The following is a 23,899-nucleotide window of genomic DNA, read 5'->3' as shown; positions in this document are numbered from 1 at the left end:
CAAATTTTCGTTTGAAAACATGCTGACTGCACATTTCAGCCATAATCTAATCCTGCACATTTTAAACTGCTCCCATTTTATGAAAGAAAACAAATTCTCCCAGCACAGAAACGGCCACACACAAACACACTGACACTGGGCCTTTCAGCTGTTGCAGGGCCAACAGCTAAGCCAATCTCTTGAGCTTTTTAATAAATCCTAAATTTAAACCATTCTTGGCATTCAAAAAAGGCAAATGACATTTTCAAGTTTTATCACAATTGTGATAGATTAGAAGCCCACAAACATTTGCATCCAAGTGTTTTATTCGTACACTTTGTGGATGGAAATATGAAGTTAAGTCATTGCTTTGGCATTTAATGGGAAATAAGTGCTTGTACTTCACGCTTGGGAATCGTACAGCACGGACAGGATGCTGACTCACATCTGCTGAGACGGGGTGGAGCAGGACAGCAGCTAAAATATTTTTCTTTGCTGTTCACTAAAATCTCTGGCAGTTTCAGGGTAATGAAACAGAGTTTTATTTCCAAATTTATTCTGGCTGGGCAGATTTTATCAGTGCATTTCTATCAATGGGCAACTGAAAATTAGATATTGTGGCTCATGATTTTTTTTTTTTAATAAGAAAATTCCTTGCAGATTGAAATGCAATTTGATAGGGGAGGAGGGGGCAGGAAGCAGATCTTAAAAAACCCCTCTCTGATCATTAACCACTTCTAAAAGAGGCAATCTATTGCTTTGGTCAGATTGCAATGTTATGGCACAATCAGCAGAAGAAGAGGAAATTAACACAACCCAAATGATCAGTTAGAGTTTTAAATTTTTTTGTTTACAAGACATTGTACTTCAATTTCCATGGGCCAAAACAACAGCACCAGCATTGTTCTGAACCAAATGGATGGTACGGACTGCCACTTAACTTTCTAGGATGAGGTGAGAAGAGAGCTAACGAACTTTTATTTTTCAAGAACTAGCATGCATTCATCCAGTTTATTTACTAGAAGTCTGTCCTCTTAAATTTCTTTTTCAAGAACAGCATGGACAGAATACCAGAAGCTATTTCTGTCCTATCAATATCTAGGTACTACAGAGATAATCAATCTGCATGAATGAATTAAATGAGGTTGCAACTGGCCTCAAATTATTAGTGGGAGATTTACATCAGTAGCCCTTGTGAGACGCCAACACCATTTTGCATCTGGTACTAACACAGTCTTAGGACTATTTGACTGAGCTCGTGATCTGCAATGTCTTATTTTCCTTGGATAAAACCCTGGTCCCACTGGAGTCAAAGGGAAAAATTTAGATAAAATAAGACCACAATTGCAGCTCTGCTATTTTGCTTAGCAAGATTTCACCAAACCATGTTGCAACGAGATATTTCTTTACTGATACTATTAATACTCTGAATATGTGATTGATGCAGTTTGGCACATTTCAGGCACTGTCTTCCCCCACCAGCATGTCAGCATATTTCATTTAAACTTCTGCATTAAATATTCTCTTAAAAGGTATGGGCACGTTGGATGTATTATATAAACAATGAATTAATCTCACAGAAGACCCCTGTTGTGGTCTATGTTTAGGTCCCATGTTTACACCTCATCATTGTTTTACCAGTTTCTGAATACAATTAATTTATTATAGACGCATGTTCTAAGCACTTTCCTACAACAAATTTGTGTTTGAATTCTGCCAGTCATGGAACAAAAAAGTATACCCTGAGACCTCAATACAAGGTTGCAGTTTAGGTTGCAATTAATTAACTATTCACAACCCAGTCTGATAATAAAATTATTTAACAAACTATTTGAGACACACACAGACGGAAAAGGCACACTTCAGCAGTCGTCTTTCCTACAAAGAATTAAAAGGAAACCTAATATATGCTCTGTTAATACTGTTCTATTTAGCTGGTTTCTTCTATTTAGGCTCATATACTCGAGCTAATCTAAACACAGGGCACAATGGAGCACTACAGAAATTAAATAGCCTCTTGTCCTATACAGCAAAAAGCCAACACTTATAAGCAACATGCTAAGGCACCAGATGAACTCACTACAGAAAAAACTAAGTAGCACAAAATGAAACTGGCACAGCAATGACATTTATTACAAGAGGAGCAAGCCAGAACTGTTAACAAGTTACTTGCATTACGCAAACTCTAGGATGAACTGTTGCTAGCTACAAACTGATTGTATATCGAATAGAGCTATTTTTCCACATCTCCCTTTCTAGGCTGTTGGATATGTATAACCCCCCTGCATTTAATCCAACTCCACTCAAAGCTCAGCAAAGGGCTGGGCAATATATTTGTGCAGGATTGTTTCTGCAGATAGATCTAAACCCTAATAAAAAAATCACAGTACTTCCCACAGATCCCACAATAGATAAAGAGATGGCTAACCCCTGAGGAATTAATCTGAAGAGTGTGAATGAATGCTGGAATATGTAGATATTATACAGAGCAGTTCAGACACTACCCCAGCTCTTTGCCCTAAACCAAATACACTGTTCAGCCAGTAAAACAAGTTTTGTCCATTTTACGCACAATCACCAAAATGGAGATTCATGACGCTGACTCAGGGAGTCCACATTACTGCAAAACAGCTGGATAATTAATTAGATGGTAATTTTTCAAAACTGGCCCACTCTGACTGCAAATATTGTACTTGCATATTGTTTATATCAAAATGCAAGAGGTATAACCCAAATGGTTTTTCCCTTTCTCAGTGGCAGAAAAGTTGTAGAATTTGAAGTACTGATGAGTCAAGAGAAAAAAAGTGAACACTTTCAGTGATAACCTCAGCAATTCTTGGCTACAAACTTCAAAAGTATATTCAAAGCATGCATTTAGAGAGTTCAAAATCTAACTTGGTCAAGATTTCATCAGTGAGGTCTGAGAAATCAAACACCTCCAAAAATAGGTATCGTAGAGTAAGGATATTAAAATGTTGGTCTTGAGACACAGGTGTGGTGGGGGTTTTTTTGGTGTTTTTTAATTTTGTCTTTCTTTCCTTTTTTGTTTTGTTTTTGTTTTGTTTTCTTTTCTTTTTCCACACCAGCATTCTAGCTTACAAGCAGAATCAAAACCACAGCGCATGTTCCTCACCTTTGGTCTTGATGGCTGTTTCCAGGGCAGCAGCATCCCGGTCAGCATCAAAATTTGAGTAGGCCTTAACGGTGGCATACGCACTTGGTGGGAGAGAATGCTAGAAGAAAAAGAAGAAAAACAACCTCAAAGTTAAACCATTTAATCCTGTCCTTGCTGCAGTTAGGAAAACGTGTGCCTCTTCGTCAACTAGTGTTTAGCCAAATTTTTAAATACAAGAACTGCCATAGGGTATCTGTGAAAATGGAATTCTGCTAAGAGCCACCAAACTCTGTTCTCCTGATATGTATTGTCCAGAAACCCACTCACAGCTATGCTTATTATAAAAAAAGAATATATACAAACAAATATCATATATTATTGCAGCAAAAACCTAACACATTCCAAGTTTACTCACTAAAACTCAGTCTTCTAAAATCTGGAGTTTTCTGGCTAGGTCTGAAGGAAACTGGCTACAGAAAGATAATTCACAGAAAGTTTAAGTCTGAAGTTTTTTAGATTTGAAGCCAATACCTTACTTTGGATTACAGGTTATAATTATATTTAAAAAAAAGAAAAAAGAAAAAAAAAAAGAGGAAGATGGAAGATTAACAGTAAGTCAGAACAAGTTTTGTGCCCTATATCATGGAATTTAAAGGTAATAAACCCCCCCACTTTTTAAGCCTATAGTTGTAGAAAACAGAAGTTACTATCTCCTTTTGGAACTCTATGCCTGCTGATACTTGGTTTAAGCAGCACGAGGCTAAGAAAATCAAATGACATTTCAAACTACCTGTGCTGAGAATAAGAGGATTTGCGGGTAAGATCACTTAGTAAACAGTTGCAACATTTTATAAGTTACCAGATGTTATCAGCTGTTTATTATTGTCCTCTCCTGAGGATTACAGCTGGTAACAGGAGGTCACCAGAATAGAGACTCAGCTCTTCTCAGCTGTTAGCTTGTTTCACCCTCCACGGGCACGTTAAACTAAACCACAGATTTTCATATAAATAGCTGAGAAATATTTACAAACCCCACCCCACCCAGTTCAATTTAGAGACCTAACCCTCTAGCAGAAAGGTGTCGTGACTAACGGCTGAAATGGCCATAGCTGTTTCCTAAGTGAATCAACGACCAAGCTTTCTTGGTAAAGACCCCCAAACCCGTTCGTTTCAGCCCCTAACTCCAACAGAAGGCCAGGTTCATGAACAGGGCTAAGCTATCTTTGTATCCCTAGCAGATTTTCTTACATGCAAACTGTTACAAGGAGAACAAATATTAACTAAAATATTCCATGATTTTTTACTCTATCCTATAGAGGTCAACTGTCCTGAACAGATTCCTCTGGCAGCAGCCACTGCGCCTTCTTGAGACAATCTGTGTTATGCTGTGGAGACAGGAACTCAAAAAAGCACCAATAAACTGAACCATTCTTTTGTCTCTTACCATCAGCTCAGTTTAGCAAAGTGGCCCCCGTCTGGCCCGGAGCCACACCACAAAACACAGCCTTTCCTGTTAGCAGATCGAATTGCTAACAGAAACAGTACATGGAGATGTGCAGGGCAGCCTCAGGCAAATCTGTGTGCTGAAAGATTCCTAAACCAAACCAGTAACATACACAACCATGTGGCACCGCTATCTAATTAACCAGCACTCCAGATAATCTGAAGCAAGTCACTTGGCACTTAGCAGAGTTGGGCACCTCTCCTTCCACCCACCTCTAACACTGTCTGAGTCATTCGGGCAGAGTATTTTACTGTAAGGTGACATCATATATGAGAAAATACATCGCATATTTGCAATCTGGGAGCCATCTTTTCTGCTGCCCTTCCATCCAATGCATGCAAAAGTTGGATTCGGATCCCCTGACACTCGTCAAACGACCCAGGAAGCGCCATGTACGTATTTATACCCAGGAAAGACGGAAACCTTCTGTTGGCTGCTCTACCAGTCAATGGACCATCTTCAAATTCAGCACCCACCAAAATTATGCTTTAGCCTCTCAGGTGACTGTCTTGGCTACTTCAGTGGAGTAGACAAAGTCTTACCAGGGTGATTATTGTGCTTATGAAAAACAGCCATTTAAACTCCAGACTATACGGTCTCAAAGCACTCCGGTACACTACAGTATGGCAGTACTGGTACTTTATGTTTTCCAACTGACATTCCATTTAGTTCAATACAAAATTTTCCAGGATGGGGCAGTAAAAGTCCAGTTAGTACGTAACTGCACAAGCAGCCTGGACCAGACTAAAGCAGAGAAAGATTTTTATTTTCTCCCTGCATATCTAGTGTGCTTCAAAGGTCCTCCAACTGGTCTGCTTCCTGTGAGCTTGATGAATTCAGTCCTACTGGGAAGAGCAGAACGCGAGGGAGAAGCATATATCATTAACAGGAAAGTTGAGGAGGCTTAATTGCTTCTAAAAAAACCAGGACCTTTTCAAGATATCTTCATCTCAGTATTGCCTGTCCTCAAAAAGCTCATCAGTCGGGTTTGAAAATTGAGTAAGTTGACATCATCCAGCAAGTAACCTATAAATCGTTGACTAAAATATAGGCTTCCAATCCCGAGTGCAAACATGGAGCATATGATGAAGCATAACAATACGATCTTTGTTACAGAATCTTTCTATACTCTCTTGTGGAGGCTGCAAGCATAGGTTAACTGCAGCTCATCTCCCTGCCCTCCTTAAAGAAGAAGATAACACCACGCTGAAGCAAGCAGGCAGGTTTCTTCACCTTGAAACACATCAGTCACTATGTCGCTGATACCAAATGCACAGATGCACACGACAGGACTTGAGTTCAGCTGTTTCAATATTGAAATTATCAAAATATTGAAATATGAAATATGTCTCAATATTAAACATGTTTTATTGAGAAAAATGGCTGGATGAATCAGTTAGTTGTAATATTGTAAATATTGTAAAATAATATTGTAAAATCAGTTAGTTTGCTGAATCATTACTTAGAGGAACTGGGCAAATCCTTTATGTAAATGAGCTACTCAGTAATTCCAGTTTCCAACTTAGGATCTACGGAACAAACCAGCTGCCTGGTATTTCGTACACTCTATGGCAGGATTTCTGATGAAAATGCTGGCATGGAACAGTATTCAAATGTGACTTTTGCAACTACTCACAAGCATTACGGAAGAAACATTTCTGCCCTTGAGAACAGATTGCTCAAATATTATTCCAGAAGTAATCTTCTGCTGAAACAAACACAGCCAAGAAGTCTGAAGAGCTGACTGCTTTTGCAGTACAAAATCAGGTTTGCTACTTACCTATAGCGCGTTAGCCAGGTCTTTGCAACAGCCGTTTCACAAAGATCATATGGTATAATTTATTTTGCAAGAAGTAATAAAAATAGGCAATAAGTTTGTTTGCACTGATCTCAAATCTGGAGTTACTGACTATAGAATTTAAAAGTATAGCAAGTTTATAAGCAACATGATGAAATAATGCATGGATAGGATTCACTTCCTCTTCAGTGACAGTCACAGAACCACAAATTCCTGACACTACACTGGTAACCCTACCATCCAGTGTTGCAACATAAGAAATCACACAAAGAGGCTGTGGCTTTCTGGTGTTTCAATACAACTATCAAGCGAGTGCAGATGTGGTAGAAAATACGCAATCAAACCCAAGGTTCTTTACGCTTTTCAAAACAGCAAATGAGAAAAGAAGTTTGAGAAAAATAATTTTTTGGAAGAGGTAGTTTGGTTTTGGTGACAACCAGTACAGGAATAAGATCCCCAATATTTTTATTCCAATTAAGTAATGTTCTCCATTTTTACTTGAGGGGGGGGGGGAAGGGGGGAAAAGTAAAAGAAAAGAAAACTCAGGAGGTGTCAGCAAACCCAAACACACTTCCGTCTTCTCCTGTCATGCTTAACTCACTTGTTCCTTGGGACCACAGATGCAAACCAGCCATGCTGTTTGTCCTGTGATCTCTTTCATGTGGCCCAGCATATGAATATTGCTCATGCTGCTGGCCAGTTGGAAGGACTGTCATTAAATCTGGTGACCTCATATAACTGTCCTATGGTTTACAACTGCTTTGTGGCTGAAAACTGATCGCGGCCGACTAGGTTCTTAGTCAGTGTAAGTTTGGGTAGAAGAGATGTGGGGAATCTTGTAAACTGTACAGGTCAGTACAATTGTTGGTAGAGAGCCCTGCGAAAGAAACAAGATGTGGCATTTAAGTAAAATAAACTTTTCTTGTTTAGATAGTAATACTTACATCTCCTTCAAGGCTGAGCTTGCTTAAAATTTCATGGACAGTAGACATCTTGAAAGAGTGCTGGAGGAAGAGGAAAAAACAAACCACAAGTAGACTTAAATATACTTACAATTACATCAGCAGATTTAAAGGGTTTTAAGCCACACCACCATTAGTAGTGCAACAGTGAGAGGTCTTCATTCTATTGTAAAATAAGAATTTATCTTATTATACCCATTTCTTCTGCATTTTAAATACTTAAACTAAGGAACTGGAGAATCTCTACCTTAGAAACAGAATCAATTAAGCCTGCAACTTGGTACCAGGAAAACTGTTAGCAACATTATAGTCCGGTCCAGCCCAAAGCCAAAAAGCAGCAACAAGCGGTAGCATTTAAATCAGACGCTGAATTCCTCAAGTACTCATGGAATACATTGAAACCATTTATATTCATGCAGTCATATTATAAAATCATAATGCTGTTCAATCTTTAATCCTGGACATAGGCCACAAATGCTTCTAGTATCATATGGTTTTGTAGTGGCTCCTCAGTAATAAGAATCACAGGACAAGCTACAAACACTAACATGCTTGTCAGATACTAGCTAACAAGGACTCTCCTAAAACGACAGCTCCAGAAGTAAGAGCCACTGAGGCAAGAAAATCAGTATCATTGCTCCATTGCCTGAACCTACATAACATCTTGCTAATGCGTTTAAAGAAAAACAGGGAAACCCCAGCCCTAAGACAGATGGCACACACTGCAGAAATGAACACGGATGTGATATGCCGGTGTTTCAATGCCCTGCCTTTCTTCAACTCTGGTTTGTGGCCAGGGAAGTTTGCTATTATTACTGCTTTACTGGAAGGGTCTCCCAACTAAGGAGGAAATTTTTTCCAAAGGTTAAAAACCAGAGGCACTATTGAAGAGGCTTGATGCATTCCCACAGCTCTACTCTCAAATTCCTCCACTTGAAGGGACAGACATTGCCACTCACATTACCTTCTCATCATCCAGGTTGGCACCTGCAGAAAACATTATTTTTCCTGTTGAAATTAAAGCTTGTTTCTCAGGAACTCTACAATCAAGCTGTAGAGAGCATTAGCAAATAAGGAAAAGAGTTGGCTTGATGAGAGGTAGGAGACAAAGGACGGGAACGCCTGAGTTAGTGACATTCCACTGACAGATAACTGATCCTGGAACCCAGGCTGAGCCTTGCAGGGTGCCACTCCCTTCACTCCCATACCGATCCCAGTTCCCCCAGCCCAGCTCCCAGGCACTGTGTCCTCCAAGCCAACTCCCAGCTATGGTGCAGCCAGGCCTGGGTATGTTCTTTCAAGTGGTTTTCAGATTCTTTCTTTATCCTCCATCAGTCACACCACTGATGGCATTGGGGCTTTCTCAGGCAAGCGGTACTAGCCACCCAGGCAAATCTCCCAGACAAACCACGCTCCACTCAATGATCAATCTGAAATCAAGAGCTCAGAAAACCAGCAAGGAGTTTGAAATAGTTTCTTAATATTGGAGATCTGAAACACATATTTGTATTTTGTTTTAGCTCCTGTAAATCTCCTGTGCACCAAGAGAAAAAGCAGAGAAATGCTGACTTTTAGCAGATATAGCAAGCATTATGAGACTGAAATGCAGAAACAGTTACACGGCTTTTGTGGCATAACTGCTGTAACCGGCCCTTTCCTCACCTAGAATACAGAAAGCAAGCCTTTCATCTTCTGAAGTAACCTAGGTGTAAGTAACAAAAGCAACTTTCCGTCAAGGAAAAATTAAGATCCCAGGGGAGGAAAAATAAGAGAGAATGGAAATCACAGCCATGCATCAACTAATTTGAGAATAAATCCTTTTCAGAGCAAAAATTCAACCCAGCCCTTTAAGAACAGGCTGCAGAAGTGGTAATAAGCTGCTACCTGCTATTGGCACCATTAACCATGATGGTTAGAGGGACGATCTGTTACTGAGTTATGAAATTCTCAGTGTTTACTCTTAATAAAATGAAGTGCCTAGCAACGAGCCCTTTTGTACTCCACAAGCATTACAACCGATACCAAAGATGAGCAACTGAGGTCCTTCCGTCTTGCTTGACACAAAGAACTAAAAACCACCAGTGAAAGCTGAAGCAAAGCAACTGCAGTGTAATCTTTCACAAAACAATCACGGAACAGCTTTTTGCAAGACTGCCATTTCTAAATCAATTTAAAACCACACTGAATCAGGCTTGTTGGAACAAAAAACTTGAACAAAGTCCAGGAACAGAACTAACACACCCTCACGTAGAGCTGGAACTGGGAGGTTCCCATCATCAGCACACAATGCTATGGCAACTGACCGCCCAGCAGCAGCAAGCTGGCTAAAGAAAAAAATGGGAGTTTTTGCAAGAATTCTTCCAGAGAAATATCTTTACTCAGAGAACATACACATCTCTTGTCACACCCTGCTTTGAAAGACACTCATATTTGAGGACAGACTCACTGTTCTCTGATGGACTCATTTAATCTGATGTCGTTTTGACAAGTTCTGGTGAGTTTGAACATGTAAAGAGAAAATACTTGCACTAACTTGTTTTTACTTACACTGGAAAAGATTCAACTTCTACCTTCCAGCTGTAAACTAATACTTCAGTACCTTAAGGCGAGTTTCTACAACCGGTTTACCTCCTAAATCCACATTACCTAATCCTGAATCACAGTGTCTCAAAGAGATAGCATCTGTTTCCACCTGGACTCCCCCCCAGCAATCACTGGTTTGCCAGTCTGTTGCTGTACTGGGACTAGTGTACACGCAGCTCCTTACTCCCAGAGCTGCCTGCTGGCAGGAGAGCCTGTTTAAAAGCAGCCCCGTATCTTGGTTCCCAGAGGCAGCTCACTTATATTACAGCAGGAAAGACCCGTGTGAGCCATGGAAAAAAAAAGTGTCAGGTATGCGCAAACAACCACATTGCTCAATAAGCAGAGTTAGCATTTTAAGAAGCACTTATTATACTCTTGCAGACAAAGACTGAGCAAAGGGTGTTCCCAAAGATGGGAGCCCAGGAATCCCCAGAATGAGAGAATGGAAACTGTTTCACTTGGAGCACGTTTGGGTCAGGTCCAAAAACCTGCTCCGAAAACCAGGGCACCGCAACAGAGGAGATAAGGGAAAGCAAGGAAGATCCACAATATCTGCTGTAAATGAAATAAGGACAAAAAAATCATTAATTGATATACAATGCTAAGCACAGGTACAAATGAGCCAGGCTGCATCTCCCCAGATCACTCGATAAGGTTTAGCAGATCACTTAAAGCCACTACTTGGAGAAAAAAAAAAAACTTTAAAGAAAAGGATTTCAACCCACTAAACTACACTACCACAAACATGCTTTAACCGTTGGCTTCCACAGACACTGCTAACAAGCCAGGAGATACTTTGTTCCAGGAAGGTACTGGGCACATCAAAAATTAAGGGCTTTTATTTCTAGAATTCAAGCTATTCTCACTTCTGAGACTTCACAGAAAAACACCTTTTTTTTTTTTTTTTTTAAATCAAGGCAAATAATTCCATACATTAGCTAATGGGAACTATACTCACTAGGGCTGCTCATGACAACTAGCTCCACCAACAGAAGCCACACGTCGGGAGGGATCGCTCAGGGCATGGGGGTTCCAAAAGGTTTTTTCACCCTTGACCCGTGTGTCAGTGCCTACGCGCCCCTGAGCGGGTGCAGCGTGTGAACACGAGCGCAGAAACGGCTCACACCGAGCGGGGCCGGAGCTGTCGGTGCGAGAACACGGCTCACTGCTGCGTGGCCCTGCAATCATCACCCCTCTCCCAGGGAGGGGCATCCCCCTGCCCCGCCCGGCCCCTCGCTGCGGGGCCCAGCCGGCGCACAGTGCCGGTTGCGGGATCCTGACGGGCTGCTGGGTCCCGGCGGGGTGGCAGAGCCGTGCCCGTGGGGGGCCGCGCAGGGCCCGCTGCGCTCCCGGGGCCGGCCGGGCCGGGGGCTCCGGGCTGGGAGCGAACTTGCAGCATTCCCGTTAGTCGGGCTGCGCCCCGGCGCACCTTAGCGAGGACGAGAGGAGCGCAACCGGGGCCGACGGAGCTGGGGGCCGGTTCCCCTTCCTGCCGCCGCCGCCGCACCCGCAGCGCCGGCGGGGAGCCCCGCCCGTGGGGCCGCCGCCCGGAGGGAGCCCGGCGGAGCAGCCGCGGGCAGGGCAGGGCAGGCAGGCAGGGGAGGCAGGCGAGGCAGGCAGGGGAGGCAGGCAGGCGAGGCAGGCAGGCAGGCAAGGGGAGGCAGGCAGGCAGGCAAGGGGAGGCAGGCAGGCAGGCAGGGGAGGCAGGCAGGCAGGCAGTCGCGCCCAGCCACCGGCCCACTACTCCTCCCGCCCGGGGTGCGCCCCCCGCCCGCGCCCCCGGTGCTGCGCCTCCCGCTCCGGGCCGGGCCGCCCGGCGGGACTCACCTGGCCGGGGCGGGCTGGGCGGCTCCGGCGGCGGCTGCGGCGGCTGGGCCCCGCGGCGGCCCGGGCGGGGTTTTGTAGGGCCGGGCGGGCCCTCCCCTCCCCGGCCCCCCCCGGCCCGGCGCTGACTCAGCCGGCCGCGCCCGCCTCCCGAGCAGGGAGGGGAGCGGGACGGGGTGGGCGAGGGCAGGGCCGCAGCAGATTCCCTCTCCGCATCCGCGTCCCGCAGGGCGCCGTCCCCGGGGGGCTCCGGGGCAGCGCCCGGGGGTGCGGGGCTCAGCCCTCGGCCCCAGCTCCGCCCGCCCGCCCCGCAGACGGGAGGCAGGCGACGGGGCCCCCGCACCCCTCGGGACCTTGCGCTGCCGCCGGGGCTCCCCGGAGCGGCCGGGCCGGCCCTGGGGCCAGGCACGCACCTCGCTCCCAGCCCCCCCCCGGCCGGGCTGCCCCTCCCGCTCGGGCTCACCCCAGCCAGACCCTCCGCGGCGGCCGGCGCTCGGCAACGAGCTCCCCGCGGCAAGGAGCGGCGCCCGCCCCCGGCAGCGCCCGGCCCGGGAGCCCGGGACACCCCTGCGCCCCCGCCGCCAGCCCCGGAGCTGGGGGACCCCGCTGCTGCGCTCCCGGCCCCGGCGTCGAGCGAGCAAGACACGGTTAAAATGTACTTGCAAAGGAGCTGCAAGTGGATCGCTCCAGATGACTGTTTCACTGCAACAGTGTGGCTAAGTTACCGGGGGTCGGCCTCGACTAAAGCAAGCACTCCCCTTCCCGATCCGTGCCGTTATTCCTGTCATTTAACTGTGGGACTCTGTCCCCCGGAGGTGAACACATTGCAGTAGCCCATTCAGCAGCATGTTGTCACCCAGTGGTTATTCTACAAAGAGGTATTTGCCTCTGCTATAACGGGTTTTGTAGGCACAGGCAGGGCTGTTGTGGCAGGCAAAGAGGGCAAAACACATTACCGGTTTGGCCAGGCACATAAAACCAGCGGTGGCAGGAGCAGGCAGCACAAGGGACACAGGAACGAGCCGAGACACAAAAGTAATTGCCAGGATGAAACAAGGTCAGAGATACAGAAAGGGAGAAATATTAAGAAATACTGCACTAGATTGGCACACAGAGGCAATGGAGCAGGCTGGTAAACCGATCATTGCAGAAGGTGAAAATAACATTAATAGGCCTTTTCTGAATAAATGATAGTGACACGAAGGGGACGGCCGTAGGAAAAGGCCTATCACGGAACAGCCTTTCGTCAGAGAAGAAAACCGGTGCCAGTATTGCATTAGCTTGACATGTTACCTTTCTTTTTGGCAAGGCCACTGGGGTTATTTCTCTGGGTATTATAATGAACCTGTCTTTAAGAATTAATCCCTGGGTATCCCACCTCAACTAGTGTCTGTTGCAGATAATTTCCCCCTGCTTTTCAAGTTTCTTGGGAAAAAAAAATCACTAGTGACTTGGAAAGGTGATTCACAGATCAAAAACACATTCCTAGAAGTCACAGCCATCCTGTACTGCAGTCTCGTTAAGGACTTTAGGGGTAAGCATGAGCAAAAGCCGGACACAGCCAATGTGCCTATCATGGATGCAGTTCCTCAGGGACAGTTCTTTTACCTCTCTCTCGTCAAACATTCTTAAAGCAAAAGCAGAAAAGCATAACCACAACAGCCTCAACTGAAAAAAAGAAGTATTTTCACATATGCAATGTAGTTAACATGCAACATACATGTTGCATTCTTGTATAAGATCTGCTGAGCCACATATTAATTAATTCACAGATGAGCACATCACTCTCTTAACCGAAGGCCCATTTACCTTTCAGTCCTTCACTACAGCTTGTTTCAATGACACTACTCTTCCCATTTTCTTAGAAAACTGTTCTCTTTTTAGTAACTCAATACTTAGAATTTGAAGTAGCTCATATATCGCCAACATTAATTTTGGTTACCTAGATCTTCATATAAACAGTCCACAAAAGCTCTGCTATCAAGCGGACTATTATCATTACAGCCACAGTAACTGCAGCATAAAAAGATTTCCCAGCAATTCCAACAGCTTCAGAAATGTTGTCTCCAATATCCAACTTAATAATCAATTATTCAACCTCAGAATCACACATTCACCTCGTTTAGAACAGACAGCAGCCTTTCTGAACTTACACAAGCTTCAGGGACTTTTGAAGAGATTTCAAAGGAAAAAAGACTGACAATAGGAAACAAAAGCAATCAGAGCCATGAAGACACAAACATCATATTCAAACATATTATGAATTCCCTCATTTGCTCTCCGCTTATGTAGGTCAACCGACATCAAAAGCACTTGCACCAGCTGGGGAATCCAAGTCGCATGAACCACAGAAAACACATTAACACTTTTGGCAGAACAACCAACCATCCCCTCGTACCAAGGCCTGGTGACTCTGCCCATGGAAATATGATACATCCTTCATACCTTTAAGAAAAAACTGCAAAACCAGCCAGCTGAAGGCAGCAGTCAGACTACAAAAAGGAAAGACTTCACTTATCTGCCAAACAGGGAAAGGAAATTGATTCAGTGGAGGAACAGCAGCCAAATGCCTGAATCACTTTTTCAAATGAGATACAAGCTTGTAAGTCACATGGGTTATTCCTGAAGATCTACCCAAAGCTCGGAGGGTTTGTACAGCACCTATCACAAGGGGCTCCGGTCCATGACCACTGCTCCCGAGCACTACATTGAAGTAACTACTGTCAGCATTAGGCTGGATAAAAGGCTAGAACAAGGTCTGCACTTAGGGCAAGCCCAGTGCCTCACTGTGCCTGCCTCACACATGATGTACTGGAAGAAACACGCTACAACTAGCCTGCAAGTAAGGCCGTGCCAAGAAAGGTTCTCAGTTGTGTTCACACCGCTTACCACCCGCACCCCCTTAAAACATCTGCACAGAAGGTCATATTCCAAGTAACAGGCAACTCCTCCAGCTGCAGCTACCTGCTGGTGATCTCCGGTTCCCTGCATGCTGACCACGGCAATCAGAGTGCACTTTTGTTGACTGGAGCTCCCCAGAGTCCTGCTGATGGAAACCCAAACGTCACTGTGCTAACTGCTCATTCCTCCCTTCCGCCGGCTCACTGTGACTGTGGTTCATCCTATACCCTACGGACACGCTGTAGGTGCGTTTATTCCACCCTCTCAGACTCAGTGACATTACCACTGCTAACTCCCCCATTGTTTTGTTACTGTTTAATATAGTTTGATAATTTCCCCCCCCTCCCTCTTTCAATTCAATATACCATTGTCTGCCACCTCACCACCACCTTTAACTTTTCTTGTCATTATCTCCTTCTTATGTTACACTACTGGAGGTTTGACGTGCCTAACTTGAACATTCAATTTAAGTTCCCTCCTGACCCAGGCTTTACCTCTGGAATAACATTAGTGCATATGGGCTCACTCCGGCTCTCAATAGATTTTTCTCTCCCTTCTGTCTGATTGTTTGGCTCCTTCGTCTGCACAGATCTTACTCATACTCTTTCAGGATGCTGTCTATAAAGAATCAAAGAGTTACACAGGCCATAATTATATCAATATGTATTGCCTCTTTAAACTTTTTTCTTCAATATAAAAAAAAAAAAAGAAAAAAGATCAGGACAAACGACTTTCTGGTTTAGGTGTGGCTGAGCCTCTACGTAATGTTGCCTCCCTGGAATGTGTTATGTTGCAAGAGGATAATATAAATTCCATTCTGATTAACATATTGATGGGGCAGACCTCTGGGTGTTATTTTTGCGCTTTGATTATCTGGTCTAATTTGGGAACCGCCATGATACAAATACATGCAATTTTTATTAAGAGTAATCACACGTTATACAGAAAGCTAAGTCTAACTTTAAAGTTACGCAAGTTGGGTTCCCACGGTAACAACTTGGCAAGTTATGATGCCAATGGCTATACAAGAATGGAGGAAGGACTCCAGAGAGCACACCTAGGCTGCATTAGTAAAACTCTAAACACTGGAAGTGTTAAACTTGTTTTGGGTTTGGGTTTTTTTTGGAAGGGGGGTGGCAGGGGCAAATGCAACGCCTTTCATTAAAATCCATAATGATTTACTCTAAATCTTACAGAACTGTAATTCCAGTGTATGATTTTTTGAAAAATAGATTGAATACCAGAATACCAATGCCATCTTTCAACTAACACGGTACCAGAGGACCAGAATTCTTGTTAGGTAATACCTAACCACCAAAGCCCTCGGATCAATTCTGTTCTGCAAAATCTCTTTCCTACAACGCATGCACATTCCTGCACAAATGTTACTCTCCACTCAGAATTTCATTTACTTGAAATAATCCCTTTTAAAGAGCTAGACTTATCTCTGGAATGATCTTGTGCGTTAGCCAGGTCTCTAATATTTTGTTACATGTGTATTTTACAAATGAAGCGTTATAATAGCTAAGGTAGGTGGCATGTGCTAGTTCAGTCTGGGTACAGAGAGGCAGTATGCTTCTGAATACGCAATCCAGGCTAGAAACTGGACACCTGGGCAGTATGGCTCCCAGCCCTGTGGTTTGCTGTGATGTTAGGTTGCTGCCTTCTCACTGATCAGGTCCTGGCTTTCGACTGTTAACTCTTCAGGGCAAAGACTAAGGATTGCATCCACTAAAGAAAATGTTAAACGACATAAATCACTCCATCAACATACAGGAATAAATCAGATTCGCCAAACTACTTCCAGTGTATTTTCCTCTGTTTCATACAAAGTCTAAGTTACATGAAAGCTGATGTAACCTTGTTTAAGGGATCTATTTTAGCAATTGCTGCAACTGACGAAGACGTGACAGGCATTATGTTCTACAGTTACTTCCTATGCAGAATCTCTAAGCACTTGACACATTATGTTAGAACCTGACAGCAGATACTTTTCATGGCAAGTAAAACATCTACCTCCCTCTTCCACCAGATGGCTGCACCTTGCATGTCATTTACAAAAGTCTCCTCTTACATCCTGATACTGGCTTATCACTGGCTTTGTCTTCAGCTACTTCTTGACTCTATCTGCAAATCTCTGCTGTCAGTATCCCTCCTCTGCCACATTCATGCATGTCTGACCATAACCTTACTTTAAACTCTCTCTTTTCAAAGATTTCCCTCATTACCAATGTAAATAACACCCTCTTCCTTTTATCTCACAATCTCAGTGGATCCTTTCACTCTAACCCCATGAGCACACAGAGCTTCCCTCCACAAAGAACCAGATGCCTGGGTGATTTGGGATCCAAATCAAGACAAGAGAGTAACGAAGCAAAATATTAGCTAAGACTAGTTACAGGACGCAGTCGGAAAGAAACTCGTTTAACTATGCACAAAAGCTAATAATAAGCAAGCTCTCTTAGGGCACATGTACAGCCTAATTAGTCACTACCAATTGCCAAATCCCAAAAAGTTTGAGTCACCATGGTGGAAGTCCATTGCACTGGCTGTTGGCTGTTAACAGAGAACAACACGGAACCATCCAGGCTCTCTCCAGATACTCAGAAGGTAGCAAGATCCTTTGGTACACTCACCTAGCCAACACAGGTAACAACATGGGCCAGCAACTTCAAAGGTGCAGTAGGCTTGTTCCCCTCATGACTTAGCCCATGCTATTGCATCTTCTTTCCTCCTGTGTGGCATACTAACTAGAGTAAGTCAGAGAGGTACACGCATTCAGGTGACACTGAGATTCAATGAGGTATATGCATCACGAACAAATGGTAAACCAGCAATTCAGACACGTGTACCAAAGAACAGAAAACTCCCTCCTCTGGCATGCATTCACCATGAGCATTAGTAGCATCTGGGGTTCGATTTGATTTTTAAACTAAACTGTGAATCGCTAGCATTTTGGTTTTTCAGTGTGACCCACAAAAGTAATCATCCAGTGTGTGACTAAGAGACGTTGCCTGGATACACACATAAACAGAAACGAAACACACTTGCCAAATTCCTTGTACTGGTATTGGCGGCCTGAATACACTCTGCATCTTTACATTGAATGAAACAGTCACAGGATATACAAACAGTCAGTCACTATGTGTGTAACCATGTTTCAGTGAAATGCCTCAGTCCCTCAGGGGCTTCCCAATGCCCTGCTTGATAGCCAGCAGCTGCCTTTTCATCCTAGGATCATGCAATCTGAGGCAAAACAAGGCCTGTAAAGCATTGTCAGACATTAAAGGATGTGAATTTACTTTCTGTTTTCAGGTTATCATGAACACTTTCAAGCTCAGTTTAATCTACTCAGGATTGGAGAGTTTCAATTCCATCTGAATCTAGATACCATGCTGTCTTTGGTCCTATATACATGAACAGGTTAAAAAGACATTTCAAACCCATTATGATGATTTCAGCTTTCCAATAATATCAGCAAAGTGCTGCTAGCATAAACAGACTACCATTATATATTATAGCATTAAGAGAGATTTAGAACCCATTTAGATGGCACAGTGCTTAAAACGATCACAGCTGCCAGCTCTACAATAACGTTCCCCAGACTGCCACCACACAATGTAGGAAATATTAGCAATACATGTCAGAGCTCCTGACATCATCCAGAGCAGACCAGCATGAATAGTGACTAGTTTGGTTTGTCTTCCCAAAGGACAGAAACAGCTATAAAAGATGGAAGCTGGCAAAAGTCCTTAGGGAATTTTTCCGAGGAAGAGTGTTAAAAAGTTTCATGTAACGCAAAGTCTGTTCTGCTTCATTGTTTCCCATTATTATGTGCTTTTTCCACTTTAGTGACTCAGAACACAAACAGCCCCGTGGTTTGGATTAAGCTCCTGGCCTCTGCCAAAGCACAGGGGAGGCTGTCACACCTTAAATATATCCCCGAGAATCCTGGGGAATAACTCTGACAGTTTCAAGGAATCTAATTAAGCACCATCTAAACTTACTCTGAAAATTCTTAAACAGCAGGTTCCTACAGCAAATCTGCAGGCTGGTAACTGCATACTGCAAAAAGTATCCCCTTTTTACTTACCATCGTGCCACCTCCAAAATGGCCCATGAAAATGAGTTTAAAAATCACTTACAGAATACAGTTCGCTGACAGAAATCAGCATATTATTACTACAGCTGTAATATTTCAATTAAAATCAATGATTCTGTAAAATAGCAGGGAAGTTTATTTTAAAACATAGCAACCCATTTTAGTACAAAATAACACAAAAGACTTGTGATCTTGAGTTAAGTTCTTACATGACCTGAACTTCATTATCTAATCCAGCTCAGCTGAGGTACTAGCTGGGGAACAAATGATGTCTTGCAACTCAAAGGAATGTCACAAATTCTTGATTAAATGTGACTGTCTATGCTGATGGTTTTTTGCTCTTTCATAGCAGTGGCATCTCATACCTTTAGATAAAAAATCAGGCAAAGTAACTTGACTTCAAAAAAGTTGTTGCTTGAGTGAAAAGCAAAGGCTGTTATGAAGAAATTGGTTTCTGCCAGGCAGGCTAAGACTCGCTTTTCCAGGTCTGAAGCACAGGTTTGAATTCTAAAACCAGAGATCGCTTCCTTGAACGACTCTGAGAAGTACATTAAAAGCCTATTGTTTTAGCATGAAGGCGCACATGTAATGCTTAATGTTTTCATAACGTTTGCTTTCAAATAAGCCTTCAGTAAACAGTTCTACTTGACCAAGATAACTTTCACTGCTGTGTCCTGCACGCTAGTAGCTATTGCTCACACAGGGAAGCAGTCTAACCTTTAAGCAGGTGAAACAGAAGACTGTAGTGTTAACACAACTACAGATAATTTTCAAACAGCTCCTCAACACTAAGGTTTATTTTCCTAATGCTACTATCACCCAGGAAGTCATTGATACAACAATGAGCAGCCACCACAGAGTGTATAGAATAACCCAGTTCAAAACAGCCGAGGGAAGGAGTGGAAGCCTAGCTGACTGATCAGCAAGAACAGACACGCAGAGACAGGTGGCTGTTGACCTTCCTGGGGAGACAGAAGCTGGACCAAAGAAAACCTTCAGGAGGGTTTTGCCAGTATAGAAAGCTAGAACCCAAAATTTAAGCCACAGCCCGACACAGATGTACACACACACTGAGTAGCATGAAACCATAGATACTTAAAACCAAAGAAATTTATACAATATTTTATCTTCTCAGTTTATCTCTTTGGTAGAAAACCTGTAAATGGAAAACAACACACACATTTGATAAATATGATGTTGTGTGCAGTATCTTCCCTGAAGAAGGCAGGAAACAAACTTATTTAGGCATGCATCTGCATACAGATTTACTGCTTGTTGTTAAACAACAAAAAAAGCAGCAGCCTGTAGTGACAGGTCTGTTGACCCACAAGTTTATTTTTCTCCAGACAGAACGCCAGTGTCAGTACAATATTCTTTCCAGGTTTCTTAACACAATGTGCTTTTGGATTAAGTAAGATTAAATAAGTCTGTCTAATCAGTCTTACTGTGCATTCTGCTTAGGTTAGGCACAAAGAAGCCAAAGAATTTAACAAGTGCTCACATCAGAGTTTAACTTGGAAATGACTACAAAATCTGTTCAAAGCAGCACGTGCAGCTATGCAGTAATTATATTTCCTTTTTATTACTTTTGCTAATTAACAAAGAAGATCCAGTGAGTTGCACAAGACTGTCCTGTCAATCAAGGGAACAGTACTGCACAAACACAGCGCTGGAAGTGTTAAGTACAAGGTTCTGAAATAAACCGGGTTTGACTGTCGACGTCGCTTTTAACATGGCAATGCAACCTGCTCAGCAGAGGGGACAAGAAGCAATGGGGTTCTGACAGCTACCTCCTTCCCTCTTTTTTAACCTCAAATTTGACTAGACTATTAAAATATTTGTTGAAGTGCTCTGTCTGCCAGGCAGTAGAGCCCACACTAGACAGATTGACAAGTGACTTTTTTCAGTAGGAATTTTTCTGCATTCTTCCTGATTTTTTTAAATTTTATTTTGATTTGCTTGTGCAAAGATTTGGTAGGTGGAGCTTCTGAGCGTAGTGAAACAGAAGCTGCAGCAGGCCTGGCACAGGATGGCACTCATGCCGTTCACTCAAGTATGGGATAAACAATTTTAAAAGTCCACATTAAGGTAAGAGCCATGACAGACTTGAATTATTTTCAAAGTTGCATCGTTACTCCAAATCTGATTTTCAGTGATGAAATGAAGTTCCAAATAAATATTCTCATTTTATTCATAAATGCTTTCTAAATAGTTTCTGAAAAATACACTACAACTCAAAGTTGTTTTCTGGCATTGAGAAGGAAATTGAATTTGTGATATATAATAGAGCAATGTATCTTTGAAAACATTTTAATGCAATAATTCTGGCATGGAGTAATGGAATTTGAATCTGCAAACAAAACTTAAAATTTTATTTTTCTGCAGAGATTCTTAACAGCACCGGAAAAAAAGCCAAGATACTTTTAGCAGAGAAATATATCAGTGGCAGTACTTCTGGGAAGGACTGTACCTGTGCTTGTAAGAAAAGCTGTATCTTCTTAAGAAAGGAGCTGCGACGTAACTTCTCAGAGAAGCATCTGAGAAAGTTATACGTTCCGTCAGACTTCGATGGGGGGGAGAGGCTGAAAATGCCCCAATTCCTTCTACTACTAGAGCTGAAAGCAGCTTAAATGGAGGTCAGCACCAAACATTCTGAAAGACCATGTCTGAACTGATTTTTAATGTTCTTTTGGTGACCAGCTGCTACTTAAAATACAGGGCAAGCAAATTAGAAGCAGAAGTAGTACCTCTTCAAATGGTTCAGTGTCTGCTACTGAACTTCACTGCATGGGGTTGGACAGGCACTTGCTGTTGGCAGCTCCCACCTGCCAGCACAGGAACGGATGTCTGGTCACTTGGTCCCAGCTCTCTGTGCTTCCAGCTGCTAGGCGACATCAGAAGACAGAGAAAAAGCCACAACAAATCTATTCCTAACATATTTTACAAGGGCAGTGTCTATTGTATCCCCAAGGGGTTCTGCAGTCAGAGGAGGTGAAGAGGTTTAGTCAGTCACATATGGGAACGAAAGCAGTTCGTCAGCGGTTCAACAGTGCAAATAAAATTTGAAAACACTTATTACTGCAGAAATAAAGAAAAATTAGATTTTACAACTAATAGCCCATTGCACTTATTCATGCTAATACAAAGAACTGGAAGTTCCATGGCTTTGCATATACGTCAACCAGTAACCTCCAATGCCAGGTAAGAATTCCCCCTCTAGTCCTCTAAAACTAACTTCCAACTGCCCGAACACGATGCAAAGCTATCTATACCTCCTAACACACACCAGGAAACAGGGAGAACTGGATTCAGTATCAGTGACCTTGTACAGCACGGAAAACCACATGTTCTCAGAGGGCTTCTTCCATTTTTAGTGGTTGGTGGCTCAAAGCTGAACTAGCAACAGAGTTGGTCATGAACAGAGCTGCTCAGGGGTTCACAGTAGGTCCAGTACTCCTCAGTATCCTTATCAGTCACATGGATAATAAGATGGAATAATTTTTCACCAAGTTTGCAGATGACGCCAAATGGGGAGAAGAGGTAGGTAGAGTGGACAGATGAGCCAGTATTCAGAGAGACTTGGACAGCCTGCACAATGGGGCTGACGGGAACTGCGTGAGACTTTGCAAAGATAAAGTCCTGCACCCAGCATGAAATAATCCCAAGCAGCAGGACAGGCTGCTCCATCAGCGCTGGACTACAAACATCCGCACTGAAAAACTGAGAGAACAGAGAGATCCCTGTGAAATCACTCTGACCAATTCTCCAGCACTTAAGAGCTCCCTGTTCTGAAAGACAGGACAGCACATGCTTCCCCCTTTACAGCCAGGTAAATCTGCATAAAGAAAATAAAAACTAACGAGGGAAAAATATAATCATAAGATTCTCAGACTGGGTAAGTTACGTCTGACCAGGCACTCCAAATACATGTGTAAAAGATATTCTTACAATACAGAGTGACAAAGTAGTAATTACATTTTAAAAAAGCCACATAAATTGCAATGTAAATGCACACAATCCATTCCAAACGCAGAGCTGAAGACTGAAATTACAGGACTGTGAAATCTGTGACATTTTCCCCCTAAACTCAGTGGATTAAGGCAATAAAAAAGACCAGCGTTCATTATCTGTAAAACAGCAGTTACCTGGAGAGCAAGATCCAGGCCCCTTCATTCTCCTCCAGCTGTAGTTTCCTGCTTTCACAGCTTTACAATCTGTGTTACATTTAGGAATTTACAATTTGGTGGCATCACAACAGTCAGGCTTCCCTGTATTCCTTCGTTCTCCACAGCTAACCCTCCCTTCAGGACCAGTCTATATAGAACCAGTCTATATAGAACCAGTGATCCAGCAGCTAATATCAAGCTCATTTTTTGGCTTTACTGAAACCTTTTTTACCAAATTATTTTGTGTAGACATTTTCTTTGTTTCAGATTTCAGACGTTACTGCCCAAAATAAACACGCTAACCTTTCTCCTTTATTCAAACTCCTTTAAATAGGATTTTATTTTAGATGCAAATATAAATGGTGTATACTTTGGTTCTCTCACCCCTACACAAGTGAACAAAACTGGAGTCTTTCAAACAACCAACTCATCTTAGAGCAAATTACTTCAGTGCCACTTAATGCAAAAGGGAACAGTCAAACAAAACGTAACAGTGAATTAAAAAGCCATCACAGATTCCCTACCTACTGAAACAGATAAGAAACTACAATTAGCATACTACTAGAATACTACTGTAGTGTAATAGTATACTATGAAGAGAAAGATGCAAGTCTTCTAGGCATAGAGAGATATGGGCAAATAGACCAAACATTTTTAACATATGAAACTGCATCAAGAAACTAAATTCCATACAAGTCTGGCAAAAGGTTTTGTGTATACAAACTGAAAGCTGCTTTGAATTCCCCCCACACGCTTAGTTATCTGGCAAAAAATGACTCATAGCTAAAATATGACTATTATGAGAGGTCACTAAGTGCATTTGGGATTTCGAATCAGAACTAGCTGTAATTCACAAACAGCTCTACAACAGTTCAACCTGTGATTAGTGTTATCACTGCAGCTATAAGGCAGTGGCCAAAAAAGGATTAAACCGAATAATACTATAAATAGCGCTAACAGTGTGT

General features: G+C 43.0%; 1 protein-coding gene across 1 annotated transcript in view; it reads right to left on the bottom strand.

Annotated features, from left to right (window-relative positions):
- The window catches only part of ANXA2 (annexin A2), a 28,169-nt gene extending 16,250 nt beyond the window's left edge, over window positions 1–11,919 (bottom strand). The window contains exons 1-3 of the mRNA XM_055817322.1: window positions 11,769–11,919; window positions 7,341–7,400; window positions 3,113–3,212 (exon numbers count right to left, since the gene is read on the bottom strand). Coding sequence (XP_055673297.1) covers window positions 3,113–3,212; window positions 7,341–7,388 — 148 coding nt within the window. The 5' untranslated portion in view covers window positions 7,389–7,400; window positions 11,769–11,919. The remainder of the gene's footprint in view (window positions 1–3,112; window positions 3,213–7,340; window positions 7,401–11,768) is intronic.
- Between the last annotated feature and the right edge of the window lie 11,980 nt (window positions 11,920–23,899).

The sequence above is a fragment of the Falco peregrinus genome, chromosome 1, assembly GCF_023634155.1.
Source record: "Falco peregrinus isolate bFalPer1 chromosome 1, bFalPer1.pri, whole genome shotgun sequence".
In the NCBI taxonomy this organism is placed as follows: Eukaryota; Metazoa; Chordata; class Aves; order Falconiformes; family Falconidae; genus Falco; species Falco peregrinus.
Note: the sequence above shows the minus strand (reverse complement) of the source record. Positions and strands in the feature narration are given on the sequence as shown.